Source organism: Penicillium alfredii (genome assembly GCF_028826965.1).
Source record: "Penicillium alfredii strain IBT 34128 chromosome Unknown utg000009l_segment0_segment0, whole genome shotgun sequence".
NCBI lineage: Eukaryota > Fungi > Ascomycota > Eurotiomycetes > Eurotiales > Aspergillaceae > Penicillium > Penicillium alfredii.
Window position 1 is genome coordinate 1682651 of NW_026622706.1, and position 17750 is coordinate 1700400.

At 51.7% G+C, this 17750-nt stretch overlaps 7 protein-coding genes across 7 annotated transcripts; 2 read left to right on the forward strand and 5 right to left on the reverse strand.

Moving 5' to 3' along the window:
• Window positions 1-1192: 1192 nt before the first annotated feature.
• NUU61_006552 (uncharacterized protein) lies at window positions 1193-1999 on the forward strand (the record flags this gene model as incomplete). Its single annotated transcript, XM_056657079.1, has 1 exon — window positions 1193-1999. The coding sequence occupies one exon, from the start codon at window positions 1193-1195 to the stop codon at window positions 1997-1999; it is 807 nt and encodes a 268-aa protein (XP_056509879.1).
• Window positions 2000-2585: 586 nt separating this feature from the next.
• On the forward strand, window positions 2586-4088 carry kat1 (putative 3-ketoacyl-CoA ketothiolase (Kat1); the record flags this gene model as incomplete). The annotated part of the gene is made up of 4 exons (XM_056657080.1): window positions 2586-2656; window positions 2718-2898; window positions 2986-3562; window positions 3661-4088. 4 exons carry the CDS (start codon window positions 2586-2588, stop codon window positions 4086-4088), a joined length of 1257 nt encoding a protein of 418 aa, XP_056509880.1.
• A 172-nt stretch (window positions 4089-4260) lies between these two features.
• Window positions 4261-5301, reverse strand: NUU61_006554 (putative zinc metalloproteinase; the record flags this gene model as incomplete). The annotated part of the gene is made up of 1 exon (XM_056657081.1): window positions 4261-5301. One exon carries the CDS (start codon window positions 5299-5301, stop codon window positions 4261-4263), a length of 1041 nt encoding a protein of 346 aa, XP_056509881.1.
• A 480-nt stretch (window positions 5302-5781) lies between these two features.
• Window positions 5782-11682, reverse strand: NUU61_006555 (uncharacterized protein; the record flags this gene model as incomplete). Its single annotated transcript, XM_056657082.1, has 1 exon — window positions 5782-11682. One exon carries the CDS (start codon window positions 11680-11682, stop codon window positions 5782-5784), a length of 5901 nt encoding a protein of 1966 aa, XP_056509882.1.
• A 403-nt stretch (window positions 11683-12085) lies between these two features.
• NUU61_006556 (putative mannosylphosphate transferase (Mnn4)) lies at window positions 12086-12966 on the reverse strand (the record flags this gene model as incomplete). The annotated part of the gene is made up of 2 exons (XM_056657083.1): window positions 12086-12520; window positions 12595-12966. 2 exons carry the CDS (start codon window positions 12964-12966, stop codon window positions 12086-12088), a joined length of 807 nt encoding a protein of 268 aa, XP_056509883.1.
• Window positions 12967-13495: 529 nt separating this feature from the next.
• NUU61_006557 (uncharacterized protein) lies at window positions 13496-14576 on the reverse strand (the record flags this gene model as incomplete). The annotated part of the gene is made up of 3 exons (XM_056657084.1): window positions 13496-14170; window positions 14249-14479; window positions 14574-14576. The coding sequence occupies 3 exons, from the start codon at window positions 14574-14576 to the stop codon at window positions 13496-13498; spliced, it is 909 nt and encodes a 302-aa protein (XP_056509884.1).
• A 586-nt stretch (window positions 14577-15162) lies between these two features.
• On the reverse strand, window positions 15163-17674 carry hsp88 (Hsp70 chaperone Hsp88; the record flags this gene model as incomplete). The annotated part of the gene is made up of 5 exons (XM_056657085.1): window positions 15163-15477; window positions 15541-15849; window positions 15917-17363; window positions 17442-17473; window positions 17600-17674. The coding sequence occupies 5 exons, from the start codon at window positions 17672-17674 to the stop codon at window positions 15163-15165; spliced, it is 2178 nt and encodes a 725-aa protein (XP_056509885.1).
• Between the last annotated feature and the right edge of the window lie 76 nt (window positions 17675-17750).

The window sequence follows — 17750 nt, forward strand, 5'->3', positions numbered from 1 at the left end:
CTAACTTTTAGGAGTCTAGCGAAGACTTTTTAAGGATTAAATAGGTAAATACCTTAATCTTTAAAAGTATCTCGAATCGTCCGAGGGGTAAAGGCTTACTATCGGATTCGGGGTAGTTCTCGAAGAAAATCTGCTTTATTATCCATGTTGCTACCCTATCTCGAAAGATCACTATTTCGACTTTAAAAATAGTGTTTTAATACTTAGAAACGTATTCTATAAAACGGCTAAACAAAATAAGTAGTATAAGGGATAAAATAGATCGGAATAATATTAAATTATTAATAAAATTCGATAAATTTATACTCGTTGTAGATTAGCTATAATAACCTTTTATACTTCATTTTAACTAAGTTAGAAGCTAGTTTTATCGAAGTTATAGATATTTTTTGCCTTAATTTTAGCTATATATGGCTCTAGACGATCAAACTAAGCTACAAAATACTCTCTATCCTCTATTTATAGATAGCTTCTCCCGATTAGTTTTTTGTTTTATTAGCAATAGATCTAACAGAAGACGTCCGATAAAATAATATATCTAGCTTTTCGATACGCGTAGCGACGCGTTATCTGTAGCGTTCTATTTTAAAATATAATTTATATAGTCCTTAATTATACTAATTACAGACGAAACTTATAAAGAATTAAGATATCGAATCTAGCGAATAACTATTTTTTCTTACAAATTATTAAATACTTTATTAGTAGGAGTAGTAACTATTTTTAGTAGACGACCATAAATTCTAGCGCGAAGTCGATAATAGGGAACGTCGAATTCGCGCGTTAGCGACGCGATTTTTGGTTTTTGATCGCGTTTTGCTACTTCGCAGGCCTGATTAAGGCGATTTTCGATATTTTCGTCGAATTTTGGTATACTAAGTATACAATAAAGAAGATAAATAAAGAGAAACATTTACGTTTCGGTGAGAATTTACGTTTCGGTGTGGAGGACCAACAGCTGAAAGCTGTTGGTCCGACTCAAGGGGGCGGCTACTTGCGTAGTTTCACGCGCCTCTCGGAGATAGCACGCAATGTCCGAAGACCTCCCATTCCCTTCTTTTTTGATGCTTGCGGACTTAAGCTGCTCGCCGAGAAGACGGAGTTCGGGATGAGCTATAAATAATATGGTGTCCAGCATATTTCACGGAGCGGCCAGATTCGACATCAGTGACTGGATCCCAAAGCCTCCACCATGACCACCGCACCTCGCACCATTGTCCTCATCACCGGCGCAAACCAAGGAATTGGGTTTGAAGTCGCCAAGGCAATCCACTCTGTCCACAAGGACTACCACATTCTGCTTGGATCTCGCGATGCCGAGCGCGGCGTCAAAGCCGCTGCCGAGATCGACCCCACAGGGACATCGGTGGAGCCGATCACCATCGACGTGACGGACGATGCCTCGATCGAGAAAGCCGCAGAGCAGGTTGCCTCCAATCACGGCCGGCTAGACGTGCTCGTCAACAACGCAGGCATCAACAATGAGTTCGAACTGTTCTGGGGAGCGCAAGAGAAGCAGAAAAACGGCGAAGCCCAAGACGAGAAGCCCAACCTATCCCAATTGCGCCAGCTCTACCGCGAGGCATACGAGGTTAATCTCTTCGGCGCGGCGGCCACCACTGAAGTGTTCATCCCGCTTCTCGAGAAGGCGGCGGCATCTCCGCCGCGGATTGTGTTTGTGTCGTCGCACACTGGGTCGCTGGCGATCCGCACCGATCCCTCGCACGAGATGTTCTCCAAAATGAGCCGACCCAGCTTCCCCATCTACCGCAGTAGCAAGGCAGCTTTGAATATGCTCACCTTGCACTATGCGGCCCAGTTCAAGGACCAGGGGTGGAAGGTGAATGCGTCGTGTCCAAATCTAACCGCCACAAATTTCTCCCACGGCATCGGCCGGCCTGCATCAGAGTCTGCGGTGAATATTGTGCGATTGGCGACTTTGGGCGCCGATGGAGAGTCGGGGTTGTATTCGGATGAGAATGGTGTCGTGCCGTGGTAGATAGCAGCGGTAACACTGGACTGTTTGTTGTTGTGCAACATTTTAGATTATATAAATGCAATCTATATTCTTCTGGTAAGGGGTCGCACTACGAGTAATCCCCAAGCACCGGTGATTGCCATTTACCTAGGCAATTCAAACCGAGATCTATACTTGATGAGACTATGAAGTACACGGTACTTATTTACACTATGAAGTCTACACCCTTTGTGGGGTACCCGGTACTCCGGGCTCGAGAGGCGAAATGAGCCTCGGCAGTCTCGGGCAAAGCGGAGACGCGCATACTTCTTTCCAGGCTCCTCTCTCGAGGCTTCTCTTCCTTCATTTCCCCCAAAAATCCTTGTGTCTTCGTTTTATCGGTGAGTCGAGTGTGTTTCTATTTCTTTTCCCTTTTTCACTCAGTCCTTGCATTGATCATCGGGCCTCTGCACGTTCTGCATTGGAGCTTCCCCGCAACAACGGCCAAAAACTTCCATTCACAGCTACCCTGTCGAAGACTTGCAAACCAAACAATCGACGGGAGTCAAATATTTTGAAGCCGCCTATACTGACGACACACTGCAGAACATCTCACCTAGCATTCGCCATGGCCGCAGATCGTCTAAGCTCAATTCTGAGCCACCTCAAGCCGGGCTCCGGTGGCGGCGTTAACGCCATGTGAGTCCTCCCTCGTAAATGAACACGTCGAAACATTGCAAAATCTAACCGACATCCACAGCACACAAAAGAATCCAGACGATGTGGTGATAACACTATCACTGCGGACGCCGTTGACCAAGGCGCGCAAGGGCGGGTTCAAGGACACGGAGCTGGATTATATGGTCTATGCACTACTGAAGGAGACGCTGGCTAAGTCGAACATTGACCCTGCGCTGATCGAGGACGTCTGTTTGGGAAATGTATGGGTTGCATTATTATTTCCTCCATCACCCATTCATTCTATTCCTTGGGTTCTTCTAAAAACCTTGATCTAACCCAAAATCTAGGTCGGCGAAGGCAAAGCCGCATACATGGTGCGCGCAGCCGCACTGGCAGCAGGCATCCCACACACATCGGGCGCCTCGTCAGTGAACCGGTTCTGCTCGTCCGGGCTGAAGGCGGTGCAGGACATTGCGAACCAGATCTCGCTGGGTGCGATTGACGTCGGTGTGGCGCTGGGTGCAGAGCTGATGTCGGCCGCCGGCGACCGGCTGGAACGCCCGTTCAACGAGGAGGTGCTGCGCAACCAGGAATCCGCCGACTGCATGCAGCCCATGGGCCAGACGTCCGAGAATGTCGGAAAGGATTTTGGCATCCCGCGCGAGCAGCAGGACCGCTATGCCGCCGAGTCATTCCGCCGCGCTGAGGCTGCTCAGAAGGCTGGCTGGTTCGATGATGAGATTGCCCCCATCTCGGTTAAGGTCAAAGACCCCAAGTCTGGTGAGGTTAAACAGGTGACTCTGTCTCTCGACGATGGTATCCGCTACGGGACTACATTTGAGTCGCTTTCGAAAATTCGCCCTGCGTTCCCGCAGTTCGGTGACCGTTCGACTGGCGGCAACTCAAGCCAGGTGACTGATGGCGGTATGTCTATATCTTTCTCCCCCTCCCATCTCTTTCTCTATCCTTCATGTCTCTTCCTCAAATTGAAGAGAAATACTCCATACTAACAAATAACATAGCCGCCGCCGTCCTCCTGATGCGCCGCTCCAAAGCCATCGAGCTCAACCAGCCCATCCTAGCCAAATTCTGTGGCGCCACCGTCGCCGGTGTTCCGCCGCGCGTGATGGGCATCGGCCCAACCGCCGCCATCCCCAAGCTGCTGAGCAAGTTCCAGCTGGACAAGAACGACATCGACATCTACGAGATTAACGAGGCGTTCGCGTCCATGGCGGTGTACTGCGTCAACACGCTGGGTCTCGACCACGCCAAGGTCAACCCGCGCGGCGGCGCCATCGCGCTCGGCCACCCGCTGGGTGCGACAGGTGCGCGCCAGATCGCTACGATCTTGAGCGAGGCGCGCCGGACAAAGAAGAAGATTTTGGTTACTAGTATGTGTATTGGTACGGGTCAGGGGATGGCTGGGTTATTTGTCAATGAGCAGGTGTAAATATGGCTCGATGCGGATACTCGATTTAGTGTTAGGTATCGCATGCAGTAAGACCAACTAAATACATGCAAGATATATGCTTCGATCTGTTCAATGGTATCCAGACACTCAAAATAGGGTATAACAATAAAAAAGTAGCAGTTCATCAATCATGAAAATGTAAATCACCGTATCACCGGCCATCATCCTGCGTCCCTTTCTTCTGCTCCTTCTGCAACCTCTCCTCGGCCGCGCGCGCCAAGATCTCCCTGCGAGACTCAGTCCCCATAGCCGGCGTCCCAGCCCGACGCCCAGTCTCATCCTCGCGCAGTCCACCGAGCACAAACTCGCCGCCCGTCCAACCACGCTCATCCACAAACTCCTCGCCACTCTGCACATTCTCCCAATCTGCAGGATTATAAAACTCCTGCTGAGTGAGGCGGTTCCCACCAGACTTCCAATCCGCGCGATCGACCTCGCGCTCGATCTGTGCAGTCAAGTCCCAAAACGCGCGGTCATGCTCACCGAGGACGCAGTGCGCCAGCTCATGGCACAGCGTCTTTCGGATGGTACGGTAGTCGCGGTAGCCATCGTAGGCGTCTGTGCGCAGTCGCAGCTCGATCACCTCGCCGCGGTTCCGGTTCAGGCCCAGCGTGCGGGATTCGCTGGTCGTGTGCTCGGCCGGGTTCATTTCTGTCAGGAGTGGGACCGAGAATTGGTGCTTCGACATGGCGGCGCGGATACCTGGGTCATCGCGGAGCCGTTCGAGGAACTGTAGGGAGCGGTTGGGGTTAGGCAGGTAGGAGAGCGGGAGGAGACGGTGGAAGGTGTAGCTGGTGCTGGAGTCGGAGAGGGTGTGGATGCCGCTGCTGCGCGTGACCGAGGGCTTGTTTGTTCGCCGGGCTGTGGCAAGCGCTGATGCCCGTGCCTCTTCTCGGCGCCGGTTGCTGGCGGCTTGTTCGTGGAGGTTTGCGATGGCTTGGGCTGGAGTGCCGAGGAGGGTGATCTTGAACTTGGGAGAGTCGAGAGGAAGAATGGCATCGAGGCGTGTTGGTTGAAATGGCGCCTTCTGCATGCCTGGATTCGGGGAAACCAGAAGCTTCTGATTCTCGACAGGGATGTTCAATGTAGTCTCGATCGTGGAGGACAGGTCTTGTAGCGTGGCCGAGGCGGACATGTGAAGCGAATACGGGGTGCCATGGTGGTGAACTGTCAGCTCTATGTAGGAGTCCATGATCGCGGAGATAGAGAGGGGGTGTGGGAATGACAGAAGCAAAACAGCGCAAGATAATCGAGAGCGGCGTGATATATGCAGCAGCACAGCCCAAATAGGCAGGCGCCGAGGCGAATTCGACGGGCTTCCACGGGGATAGTTTGTCAGCACGGAGATAAGAGCTGAGTCATCAGGAGCAGAGCCTCAACTATAATGACGCCACTTTCCAAATAGAATAACTAGGGCTACACCTTGAAGCCTCCAACTCTGTTTAGACATCACCAGGCTACTTTTAGGTGTTTGGTTGACAGAAAAGTTCAATTTAAATGACAGAACAAATCCAAACACTCATGAATCGCTACCAAATCTCCTGATGAGATCAACTATTTCTTCTGAAATAACGAGAGTATAGACTCTTTGCCATATGCAGCAGCAACATCCTATAGTCGTCAGTTTAAATATTCCCCAGTCCAGTAAAACAGACTATAAATGGGAAGCGGGCTAAGTTCGACTTACCACGGGAGTTCTCTGCTGATAGTCCTCCAAGAACGGATCGAGTCCCATCTCCATCAACCACGTAAACGACTCATGAATATCCGTCTCATCCGAGTGCGTAACCGGCAACCTGGCAATCAAATGCAAAAGACCTTCCCCCGAATTGCTCCGCGTGAAGAAGTCCGCCCCTGCATCCCGGAATCGTTGCACGAACTTCTGCTCGTCCTCCCTGCGGAGCGACCACCAACCTCTGGTTCTGCCCAGAGAGAGAAGATATTTCGACAACGGCGTCTCTCCATCGTTGTTACGTGCGTTGATATCCCACCCCAGCGCAAGAGCCTCATCCATTATCCGTAGCTGGGTTTCACGCTTTCTGTTGTACAGGAATTGGTCTAGATGGTGCAGACCAGTGTTACCCTTGGGATCTGGCTCGAGGAACTTGGCGCCGGCTTTGATGAGAACTTGGCATGTATACCAAGAACCATTCTCGGCAGCTAGGTGGAATGGCTTGTATCCTTTTTCATTTTGCTGGTGCAGCAGGGCAGGAAACTTTTCAATGAACCCTGGAAAAGTATCGACAATCTCTTGTGGTTCATCAATCCACTGAGTAGCAGTGGCGAGCAGATGGAGCACGTTGTTTCCATTGTTGGTCACAGCCGACACATCGGCTCCCATGTCACATAGCCGCTTAATCAGACTGGCCCGCCACCTCGCAGGAAATTCATTGTATTGGAAGAACCGCTGATTGCTGGTTTCATGGACATCGCAGGCAGCCAAAAGCAAGGTTCTTCCGGGCACATCCCGCTTTTCCAGCTCCAGCCCCGACAGGGCAAGAAGAGGATCGAGGATGCCACCTTGTTGCAGCAAGTCGTGGATGATGGTCGTCTCATCACCACAAGGCTGGAAAGGATCGGCCCCATAGTCCAGGAGCATTTGCACAATGGTCACCATCTCTTGCTGGGTAGGCTCCCGACCAGCGGCAAAACGAAGTGGCCGGTAGAGAAGATCTTTGCGTTGCTCGCCCCTACCAGACATCCAGACGAAGTACATCTCATCGTCGTCTGGATCAACAGAGGGCAGGCTCTCTTTGAATGGCTTGTTGCAGTCAATCCCGAGATTAAGGACGGCTCGCACAGTATCCACCTCCTGCTTATCAATAGCATGATAGAGGACTGGCCAGTCACCCAGGGTCACGTCGGCCCCGTTCTGGGTGAGCAGTCGAAACATCTCAGGGTCGTCCTTCACAAGGTTCAACGGTGTAGAGCCGTCATTATCCACTGCATTGGGGTTCGCTCCGTGCTTCAACAAGGCCTGTACAATGTCAAATCGTCGATAACCTCCAGAGACTGCCACGTGGAGAGGTGTGCGGCCATTTTCGTCCCGCAGTGTGGTATCAGCTCCATGATCGAGAACATATTGAATAGCCTCAGTGTGCCACCAGTGTTTGCCACACGCTAGGACATGGAGGACATTAACCCCAGCATCCTCTTGCCAGTTTTCCTGGCGTGACTTCACATTCACGTCAGCCTTGAAGGTCTCGACGACGACCCGTAGGAGATCAATGCTCGGCGGTTCCCTGTGCGCCACATGGAGAATGAGCGGATGCATGTGGGTGATAAATTCAAAGGACGTGGAAAAAGTCCCATTGATCCAATCGGTGTTCTCACGCCTTCTTCCAAGCTTCTCAAACATCTCAGTGAATCCCCAGCGGGCAAGCAGCACGAGAAAGTCGTCCTTTTTGTGCGACCCTTCTGCTGTAAGCTGATGTCCTTGTCTTGCAAGCCCTTCCAGAACTTCGTAGGCACCGAGTCTCAAAAGTCGCGCGCAGCCATTCAGAAAGGCTTTCGGCTCGTGATTGCATCGCAAGAGCTCCTCTGCAATGGAGTTGGCATAGGTATGACGACTTGCCAGGTACAAGGGCCCGGCAGGTTCGCAGTATTTTGGAACAGCAGGAAGTGACTGCTCTCGAGCAATCTGTGCTAGAGTAATAACCATTTCCTCGAGGCCACGATCTAGTGCAAGCTCCATCGGAGTTCCTCGTGGTATGCATCCTTCCATAATATCTGCGCCGTGCTGATGCAGAAGACGAATAATGTCTGTGACCCTAAGTGTCTCTTTCTCGGATTCGATTCCTTCGTCGCCCAGCCCCGGAGCTTTGCATCTGGATGGACCCCGCTCCCTGGTAAACTCTGCACAGGTGTGTAGAGGCGTCCAGCTACTATTGTCGGCTATCTTCGCATCTGCACCCGCTTGCAACAACAGCTTGACGCTCTCTGTTCGACCAGAGCGACAAGCATAATGAAGAGGGGTCTGTCCAGTTTCATCTCGTTGATTGATGACTCCTTGAGTCTGGGCATTGCTGGCATAGCTTTCCAAGAGAAGACCCAGTGTATTGCTTTGATCAGCAGAGGCAGCCAGGTGTAGTAGATTCTGTCTGTTGTAAGTGCAAGCCGTGAGATCAGAGCCCTTTTCAATAAGCCACGAGACTAAGTCTTCCGATGTGGTTGCCGCCAGATGAATGGGCATTCTGCCTTCGTTGTCTGTTGTCTTGATCATTGCATCGATGTCCGATGGCGGGAAAGAGTTGAGTGGGTTCTGAGTAGCCTTTTGCAGGGTTGTGTTGTATCTTGCCACGCCCCCGGCACACACCGAATGCAGCAGGGTCTGTCCTCGATAGTTCCTTGCCGTAGCAGGGGCGTCAGTAGCAAGCGCGAGCTCCAAAAACTCTTTGAAGTATAGCCGGCTGGCTCCAAAGCAACCCCGCATCAAGAGATGGTAGATAGAATCCCCATTGTAGTTGACATGTCGAGGGTCCGCCCCGGCTTTGAGTAGAAATTTCAGGCTCTGATTGGAGGTCTGCCTTTTACAAACCAGGTGCAATGCACCGTTCCCTTCATAGTCCACTGCGTGAAGATTTGCGCCCAGATCAAGGATCTTCTGGAGGGTTTTCTCGGGTCGGTAGCTCTCCTTATGCACAGTGCGCAAGAACCACGTCCTGCCCTTGTTATCTCTGGCGTCAATATCGGCCCCAGCCGCGAGAAGGACCGCGGCGTCCCCAGCGTCCAAGCTATCCAAAGTGTGCAGGGGAGTCTCTCCCCTGTTGTTCTTCCGATTCACATCCGCCCCCATGCTAAGCAGCTGTTTGCGAGCATCACCCGCAAGAAGATGCAGTGGTGTATTGCCATCGGCGTCTGGGATATTCCAGTCCTTAATATAGGGTCGCAGGACATCGATTTGATCGTCAAAACTAGACATTTCGCAGCATGTGTGCAGGGGCGTCTTGCCGTCCCTCTCACGAATAACATCCCATCTGGCGCCATGGCGGATCAACGCCTTCAAAATCGGGGCCGTTTCGGTGGATGACTCCAATAAATGCAAAGGTGTATTGCCGTCAAAGTCTGTTGCATGCACATCCGCCCCGCGTTGCAAAAGCTTTTCCACGACAGGCATGCTACTCTTAACACAGTAATGCAAAGCCGTACGGCCCATGATGCCCGGAAGATTAACATCACACCCCGCGTCAAGAGCCAGGTCTAAGCATTTTTCAAAGATCTGAAATGTATCTCCGCCCTCGTATCGATAATACCTGGCAGTTTCAGATGCACAGACGGCATGAAGCAGAGACGGTTCTTCTATCTTTTCTCGGAAAGATCTGACCGGTATACCATCGATTGTCCTCGGCTCCACAGGCCTAGGCCGGTAATTGGGATCTGCACCTTTGCTAATGAGTAGCTGAATCATGTCCCAGTCCGTATGGTGAGCGGCCTTGAGAAGACACGATCCACCAATATCCGCGCTAGCATCGATATGACCTGCTTCTAAAAGGAATTTGGCAAGGGCCAGGTGCCTGGAACCAACCGCCCAGCAAAGCGAAGAATGAATATCTTTCTCGCTCAAATGGGGTAGCATGGCACGCACGGCCTCGAGAGAACCGGCCTTGGAGGCATATCTCAACGGGGAGTCGCCCACACTGCTCCGAGCATTCCCACATCTTCGTGGCGGATAGTCACACGTTACTCCCGTGAGGGGGCTGACTCCAGCATCAAGTAGTGCCTGCACAATTGCATGACGATTGGACCGCGCAGCATAATGGATTGGCTTATGGCCGAATTTGTCTGACTGGTCTGGGGCCGCACCGTGCTTTAGAAAGACGACCACTGTATCAGCGTGACCTTTCTGGGCAGCCAGGGTGAGAGGTGTCTCTTCATGATCAGTCAAGACATTGATTTCATGGCCCGCGGTTAACAGAAACTCCACGTAATTTGTAATTCCTGTCCATGCTGCAACGTGGAGTGGTGAGACTGACTTGACGGCATATTCTGGTTTGATCACCGCATCAACCCAGGCTTGGAAAGAGCGGTTGTCTGCATCCATAAAGGTGTTCAACTTTTCTAATAGTCTGGAATTTAACACGCTCGATCGCTGGACATGGTAATGCCAATTTTCGAGGGCATAGCCGAGAAAAGGATGTTGCAACTGAAGACGCTTTTGTTGGGAGATTATACCTTCGTCGTGGTATCGGCACTCATCATTGATTTCCCATGACGAGAGGCCACTAGAGAGCAGATATTGAACACAAAGAGTAGCCATCAATTCATGTGTTTGGGTTGAGTCGATCACCGGGAACGGATGGACAGGCTGCTCAGCTACCGGGCGGTCTTTACGTGCGGTATCCATCAAAAACTCGGTGCATGAGTGGTGGATGATAGAAACCATTTCATCCTCCAGAATCTCCAGGAGCGGGCCACAGGACATGCGTGTCATGTTCTTCGTGTCGCCATGTTTGCCGGTCCCGTTGTTCATGTCCAGGAAATCCAGGACGCTTGCAATTTCCAGCAGGCGCAACGGGCGCGAAGAGTGTGTGACCAATTGCAGGATCAGGAGTTGTCTCTCTTGTGGGACAGATGCGAGTTGGGAATGATCGTAGAGCATTTCAGAGTACATGTCCTCCATGCTGGAGGGCAGAAAGGTGAGTGCATTTTGAACCGTCGCCAACTCCAACGAGTCTTCTTTGTCTTCCTCCAACAGTTTGGTCAATACAAGGCGTGTGTATAGAAATGAAGGATGTACACGGTCCTCAATGGACCTCTTGATCGATTCTCTGGTTGACTCATCGAGGTGATGTGCTTGGGTCAGACGATGCTGAACAAAGATAGAAATATCCTTGTTAACCTGACGGTCTTCGAGTCTCACCTGGAGAACGGAAGGCACATTCAAGAACTTCTGGACTTGGGGCAGTGGTCGACTGGTCACGATTAAATTGATGGCCCCCGGTCGGAATTCCCCTAAAGCGACGAGGCGTTGAAGGAGTCCCTGGGTATGCTCGCTGTCCACCTCATCCAGTGCATCGACGACAAGATAAACCTTGTCCAGAGACCGCAATGCATCGAGTAGAAGCTGCCACAGTTCACTCAGGGCAATATCCTTCGCCGCGCGCCCGTCTTGCTTGAAGCGATCCAGCTTCGTTCGCAGATGCGGGGAATGGCCCAGCAACTGAGCCATCCAGTCTCGAACCATCGAGTGAGGATCATGGTTGGATGCGATAATTTGGCGAAAAAAGAAGAACAGAACAGGCGTATTTGACTCGGTGTGTTGGAGATGGGCAATCAGTCGGGCGGCGAGGACGCTCTTCCCGGCTCCTGCGACAGCCTTTAACCACAGCAAGCCATGGATGGGCGAATCATGCCACTGCTGATATTGCGTGGTCTGTTCAATCCATTCTCCTGTGCCTTGCACATGCGAGTGGAGATGCTTTTGGAAATCCGAGAACTCGCCCAGATAATCAGTTGGGTGAAGCCATACAACGAGTTCAGCAATTTCAGGGAGCTCGTCGGGCTGCTCCACAACAACAAAGTCTTGGTCCTCAGAGTCGCTGATACTGGACTCACTAATACTGGAGTCACTCATGGCGGAATTTTAGTGAAAGAAGATGGAGTGCATATCGACGTGAGAAAGAGTAACGGCCCCCCGCCAGTGACATCAGTCATCGAACTAGGCATCCAACCTTGAAACATGACTCTTTGCCCAGCTCGCTGATCATCCATTTGGCCCCATCGGAACTATGTTTAGCAGTTCAGGAGAGATGCCAACATGGAGGGTGCATACAAAAACACCAAAAGAACAGAAAATCGAATATTCAAAAATGGCGTATGAGCTGCAATTCTACACCCGTGGAACTCATCTTCAAGGGATCCTCACTTCGACCGATGGCCTCCGAGATCCATTGCCCCAACTCAGGGGACCAAGTATGACTGGCCACAGAAGAATCCAGTCAACATCGCAGTGGAACAAGCCATTGACCAAAGAAAACTCACTTATGAAACCGAGTGCTCGTTAGGGCCTTCTTGGAATACTCCTCCACCAAGATCGATTCATAGAGAAAAGGCACTTTGGCCGGGACGCCCTCAAAAACGGTGCGCCGCAGTGGATACAACTGGTGCAGTCGGTACTGATGGAAGTTTTTGCATTCCCAGATTGTAGGATGCGCCTTGGGTTCCAGTCTACTGACACCCGTGATGTCGATGTAGAGACCCGTATGGATGTCGATCCAGCGTGCGTCAATGATGTTCAGCCCCTGTCCACTCTCTCGCTGCCGGGACCATGGGTTGATGTCCAGAAGATACCGGCGCCGGACGAGGCTGTCGGGGGATTTGTACTCGACGATCGTATGGTTGAAGTTGTCGGCGAGGTAGGCGAGTGTGGTATCCAGGACTTGGGTGTCGATATCCCAATCCCAAGGGAGAATCTAATGCATGCAGGCTGTTAGCACTCTGATTATTGTTCTTTTATTCAAAAGGACAACCACCAATGGAATCTCACCTTTCCATTCCACCACCACCCCAGCAGTGTCCCGTGCGCAATCCACGTCTCCAGCTTGTTCTTATCAAAGAAATTGAGGTATGCCCGGATCATATGGGTGAGCGCCTGGGTCCGCTCGGCATGGCTCCCAGATGCCGTGAAGAACCGTACGTCATAGTGACCAAGGATGTCATCTCCCCCGGGCTCATGGAAATACTTGTATTCTGCCGATGTGTTGAGTCTATACTTCCGCCACAGAGAGTCCGCGTCCACTGGCATGAGATCATGCTGGCTGCCACTTTCATATGGGATACCTTCCGAGAGCTTGGGAAGCGCAGTGGTTACTACAAACCCAAAGACAAGTATGAATGCTGGGATTAGCTGCCACTGCATCTTGGAATGGATGGATAGCTTCGGACAATGTTCGGGTCCTAGAAGATAGGGTACTCTGCCCGCGAGTCTGTTTCAGCTCGCATAGTGAAAGGATTGAGGAGAGTAACGTAGTAAATAAAGAAATACAGGATAGGTAAGAATATTCAAGCTGAGGAGACTCGGACGAGCAGATATATAGAACCAGAATGAACAGGGGGTCAATGGAAAACAAATATAGCCGGAGACAGTGTCTACGATGAAATAGGTATGATGAAACAGATACAAATGTAAACATGCTGAAAGATAAGACCAATATCTTCATCCGACTTACCCGGAGTAGACTACTTCTTGAGTTTCCCCTTCAATCAGGCCAGATTGGGCCGGATCGCCACGGATGTATGCCAATCCAGACATGCTAACTAATAGATACCCGTGGACAGGTATCAGAATCAACCATCTGGCTAACTTGGGTGTCCTTGGCATACGATATTGAGAACAATGTTAAAACATCTTGAGCACAGCAAGTAGGAGATAATTTATGGAACCACCCCTATTCCCCATCCTCTTCGTCTTTATCTTCCTCTTCATCTTCATAGCCATAGTTAGAGAAGTCAGGAGACTCCTCAAGCCACAGCTCAATCTCCTCGACCTCAATCTCAACCCGCCAGTCCCCTCCCCAAGTCGTAGCAGCATACAGCGGTTCATGTTGCCCAGAAACACTGTGAGACACCACAGCCCTCTTCAAGTCCTGCTGCAGCACCAGCGCAGCACCATTACCTTTCTGTCCAAAAACCAGCTCATCTCCATCCAGCTCACGGCCCGGCCGGGGACCATTGCCACGGAAAGCATTCTGGATGTCACAGAGCTGGAATAGGTAAGGCCTTTCGCGTTCAAAATCAATATCGGGCACGTAATATCCAAAGACTTTTTTCTCTTTAGTCTGTGAATCTTTTCCAGAAACGAGGACAACAATCGCGGCTTTGGCAAATGCGTTTGGGTCGTCGGCCAGGGCGGATGCCGTGACAGGTGTAGTTCGGACGTCATAGTACTTGTATAGTTGGACTGCGATGAACATTCGTGAGAAGATTCTGAGAGAGCCCAGCTGCGCCAGAACCGGCCAGCTGGCGACTTTTCCTCGTTGTTCGTGATCGGTGGTGAAGTCTCCCTTCTCGGGGTCTTTGTAGAATGGGCCCAAGAGACGTCCAAGCCCTCTAATCAGTACCGGCTGAACCAGTCATCAGTATTCCATTCCCTATCAGACAGAGGAAAATAAAGAAAGAAGAAAAGAAACGATTTGGCTTACCATCCCGCTTGAAGCAGCCTGCTCAAACTTATCCCAGGTAATCCCAATATCGGTCCTTTGAGCAACAGGCCGGACAATGCAATCAACAACATGATCCAAATCCGTCAGATCCTCAACAGCAATATGACGCTTTCCAAACCACGTAACCACCAGCAGCTTCACAAGAGCCCTTGCGTCTCTCAAGGATGGGGGAAGAAAACCCGAGGATTCCAGGAAGGATAGCAATGCAGACTGGGTGAGTCATTTCGTGCCGTTCTCCTCCATGGCGAGAGAATCAAAGATCTTGCGAAGATACGGAATCTCTGTATCTTTGTCCAGCACGTACCATATGGGCACGGTTTTGGCAATGGCGCCGAATACGCCGTCGGGGGTCAGGAAGCCTTGCGCGGCTAGCTAGTCCATCTCCCTGGTCCACTTGTCGAGCTCGCCATGGTGGATAATGAAATATATTCCAAGTGATGTAGATTGAACATTCCAAAGAAGGATCCTTGCGGAGGAATACGGTGTATAATGACGTGTCTTTAGTGAGGTTTGCCTGGGGCTGTGTCTCTGTCTCGTTAGCGACATCTTTATCTCCAGAGCATCTTCAATGACTGACTGCTCTTACGTGCTATAGTGTGGATAAAGGGATATAGCATAGTCAAGAACCTCCATATCAAAAGGTCACTTCACTACTCTACTTTTTGTTGTCATCTACCTCAGAATGTTCATCGAACTCATCTATTCATCAGAAAGAAGCGATCTACATCATAACCGTTTGCCATTAGAACAAGAAAAAAAAAGGATCAACCTTTTGATTGATCGGTCTAGGTCCGTGAAACATTTCATCTCTTGAAGCCTTTTTCGTCATCACATAGCGCCAAGAGCACTCCAAATTCGCAGGGTCTCTTGAGCGCGCGGGTGTCCCAAGCAGTCTACTGCTTCTCCTCAGTCTCGCCCTGGGCAGTCTCGCCCTCGGCGGGAGCATCCTTCATCTCGGCGTCACCCTCAGCGGGCTTGTTGGCGGCTTCTTCAGCCTTCTTGGCCTCTTCCTCGGCCTTCTTCTTAGCCTCGATCTCAGCGCGCTTCTTAGCAGCGGCCTCTTCTTCGGCCTTGAGGACGGCCTGGCGCTCAGCATCGACCTTCTCCTTGTAGCGCTGGATGATGGGACCGGCGATGAAACGGATGTCGTCCATCTTGGCGACGTACACCGACTTGGTGGTGTCCTCACCTTCCTCGTAGAGCCAGTCCTGGAATACATTGTTAGCAAGGGAGAAATTTCAGGGGAGTACACAGAGTAACGAATGACATACCTCGGTGGCGGAAAGCTTGGCGCGCAGCTTCTCTTTCTCATCGTCGCTGGCGAACTCGGAGTAGACACCATCAATCTTGTCACGCAGCTCGTAGATCGAACCCTCGAGCTCGTTCTTCTTCTCATCGGTCTCAGCCACAAGCTTGTCCTCCATGTACATGGCGGTCTCGCGCTCGTGCCAGGTATCCTTGACAGCCTGGTCGGTGCCACCGGTGCCCGTGGCAATGGGCAGGTCACCCTTACGAACCTGCTTCTTGACCTTGCGGGTCTTCTTGGGCTGGCCCTCACCGTTGGCGTCAGTGTCCATAGCCTGTGACATGATTAGAACACAATTCTAATGCCGCAACCGACTTGAGTAAGCTCGCAATTAAACTTACATCACCATCCTTCTTCTCACCCTCCTCTGGGACGGGCTCTTCCACTTCCATATCCTCAACGTAGTAGCCAGACTCGACGTTCAGAATGCCGTGGAGGTTGAGGCGGGCCTTGAGCTTGCAAATCATAAAGTCGTCATTGGCATCGGCCTTGACGCCCTTGACCGAGAAACGACCAATCCAAGGGTTGACCTTGCCGGGGAGCATGTCGGGGTTGGCGTAGCGAGCCTCGAGATCGAAAGGCTGCTTGCGGTAGAAGGTTAGAATCTTTGTCGAGGGCATCACGTTGCCACGGCTGAAGACCGTGAGGCTGGTGTCCTCATCGGGAATCTCGGGCGATTGCTCCCAAGTGAACTCGATGGGGTAGTTGACAATGTCGTGCACAGCGAAGTCACGCACACGGAAGACGGGAGACAGGGTAGCGCAGGCAAAGGCACAGCCACGAGCGATAGCCTCATCCTGGTTGAGGGTGAACGAGAGGTTCTTGCCAAAGAACTTGGTGATGGCGTCCTTGATGGCGGGCACACGCGTGCAGCCACCGACCATCTCGATGTGGTCGATATCGTCGACCTTGAGCTTGGCCTCGGCGAGAGCCTGCTCTATGGGGAGGGTGACTCGTTCCAGGAGCGGCTTAACCATGGTCTCCAGCTCCTCACGCTTAACCATAAGGCGGACATCGGTGTCCTCCATCAAGGACTCGATGCTCATAGGCGCCTGCGGGTTGGCCGACAGCACCTTCTTGAGCTTCTCTGCAGCAGCGACGGAGCGAGACCAGGCCTTGGGGTGGGTGCGAATGTCGATCTTGAACTTCTCCTTGAACTCATCGGCGAAGTGCTCGGTCAAAGCCTTGTCGAAGTTGCGGCCACCGAAGTGGCGATCGCAAGCGGTGGCCTTGACATTCAGCTCGCCCTTGCGGAATTCCACAATAGTCGCGGTGTAGTCGCTGTAACCGATGTCTACGAAAATCACACGGCGGGGCTTCTCCTCAGGGCCGGGGAGGTCCAGCTTGGTGATACCGTAACCCAGAGCGGTGGCGGTAGTGTCATTGACGAGGCGGAGGACATTGAGGCCAGCAATGTCACCCGCGTCGATCATAGCCCGGCGCTGCACATCCGAGAACCATGCGGGCACGCTGACGGTGACATCGGAGACGGGGAGCCTCAGCTCCTTGGAGGTGATATCTTTGATCTTGGTCAGGTACATGGCAACCAGCTGGGTCGCCGTGAACTTCTCCTTCTTGCCGAGGTAGCTGACCTCGACACCGGCCTGGCCGTTAACATCACAGATGGCTGCCGAGTTATACTCCTGTTCGAGCTGGACATCGGGGTCACTGAAGGAGCGGCCAATGAGGCGCTTGAGAGAGCCGACGGTGTTCTTCAGGTTCGACGTCTCTTGTGTCTTGGCACCCTCACCAATTTGTCTGCTGCGGGCGCTGAATCCGACCAGGGACCTGGTTATCACAATTTCTCAGTCAGTCTCCAAAAAAATCTGATTGCGATGACGTCGAGTGCTTGCCGGAATCACTTACGGGGTCGACCGGTTGGAAACTTCGTTGGTGATCTATAATTGAAGAAAAAAACAAGTTCCAGTCAGCGCTCGTGTTCTTCATTAGATCGGGGGCATTGCGACTGGACGAGGGAGAAATCAGGACATCCGCGACACGGGGCCCGCGGGGCAAACACGCACAATGTCTATTCCCTTGTTCCTGGCCACGCCGACCTTGGTGCTCTGCGCACCGAAATCTATGCCGACAACGCTCATTGTAGGCGGAGGAAATGGAGGAAAATTGAGGGAGAATGGGTTGGGTGGAGGTTGGAAAAAAGATGGTTCGAAGAGG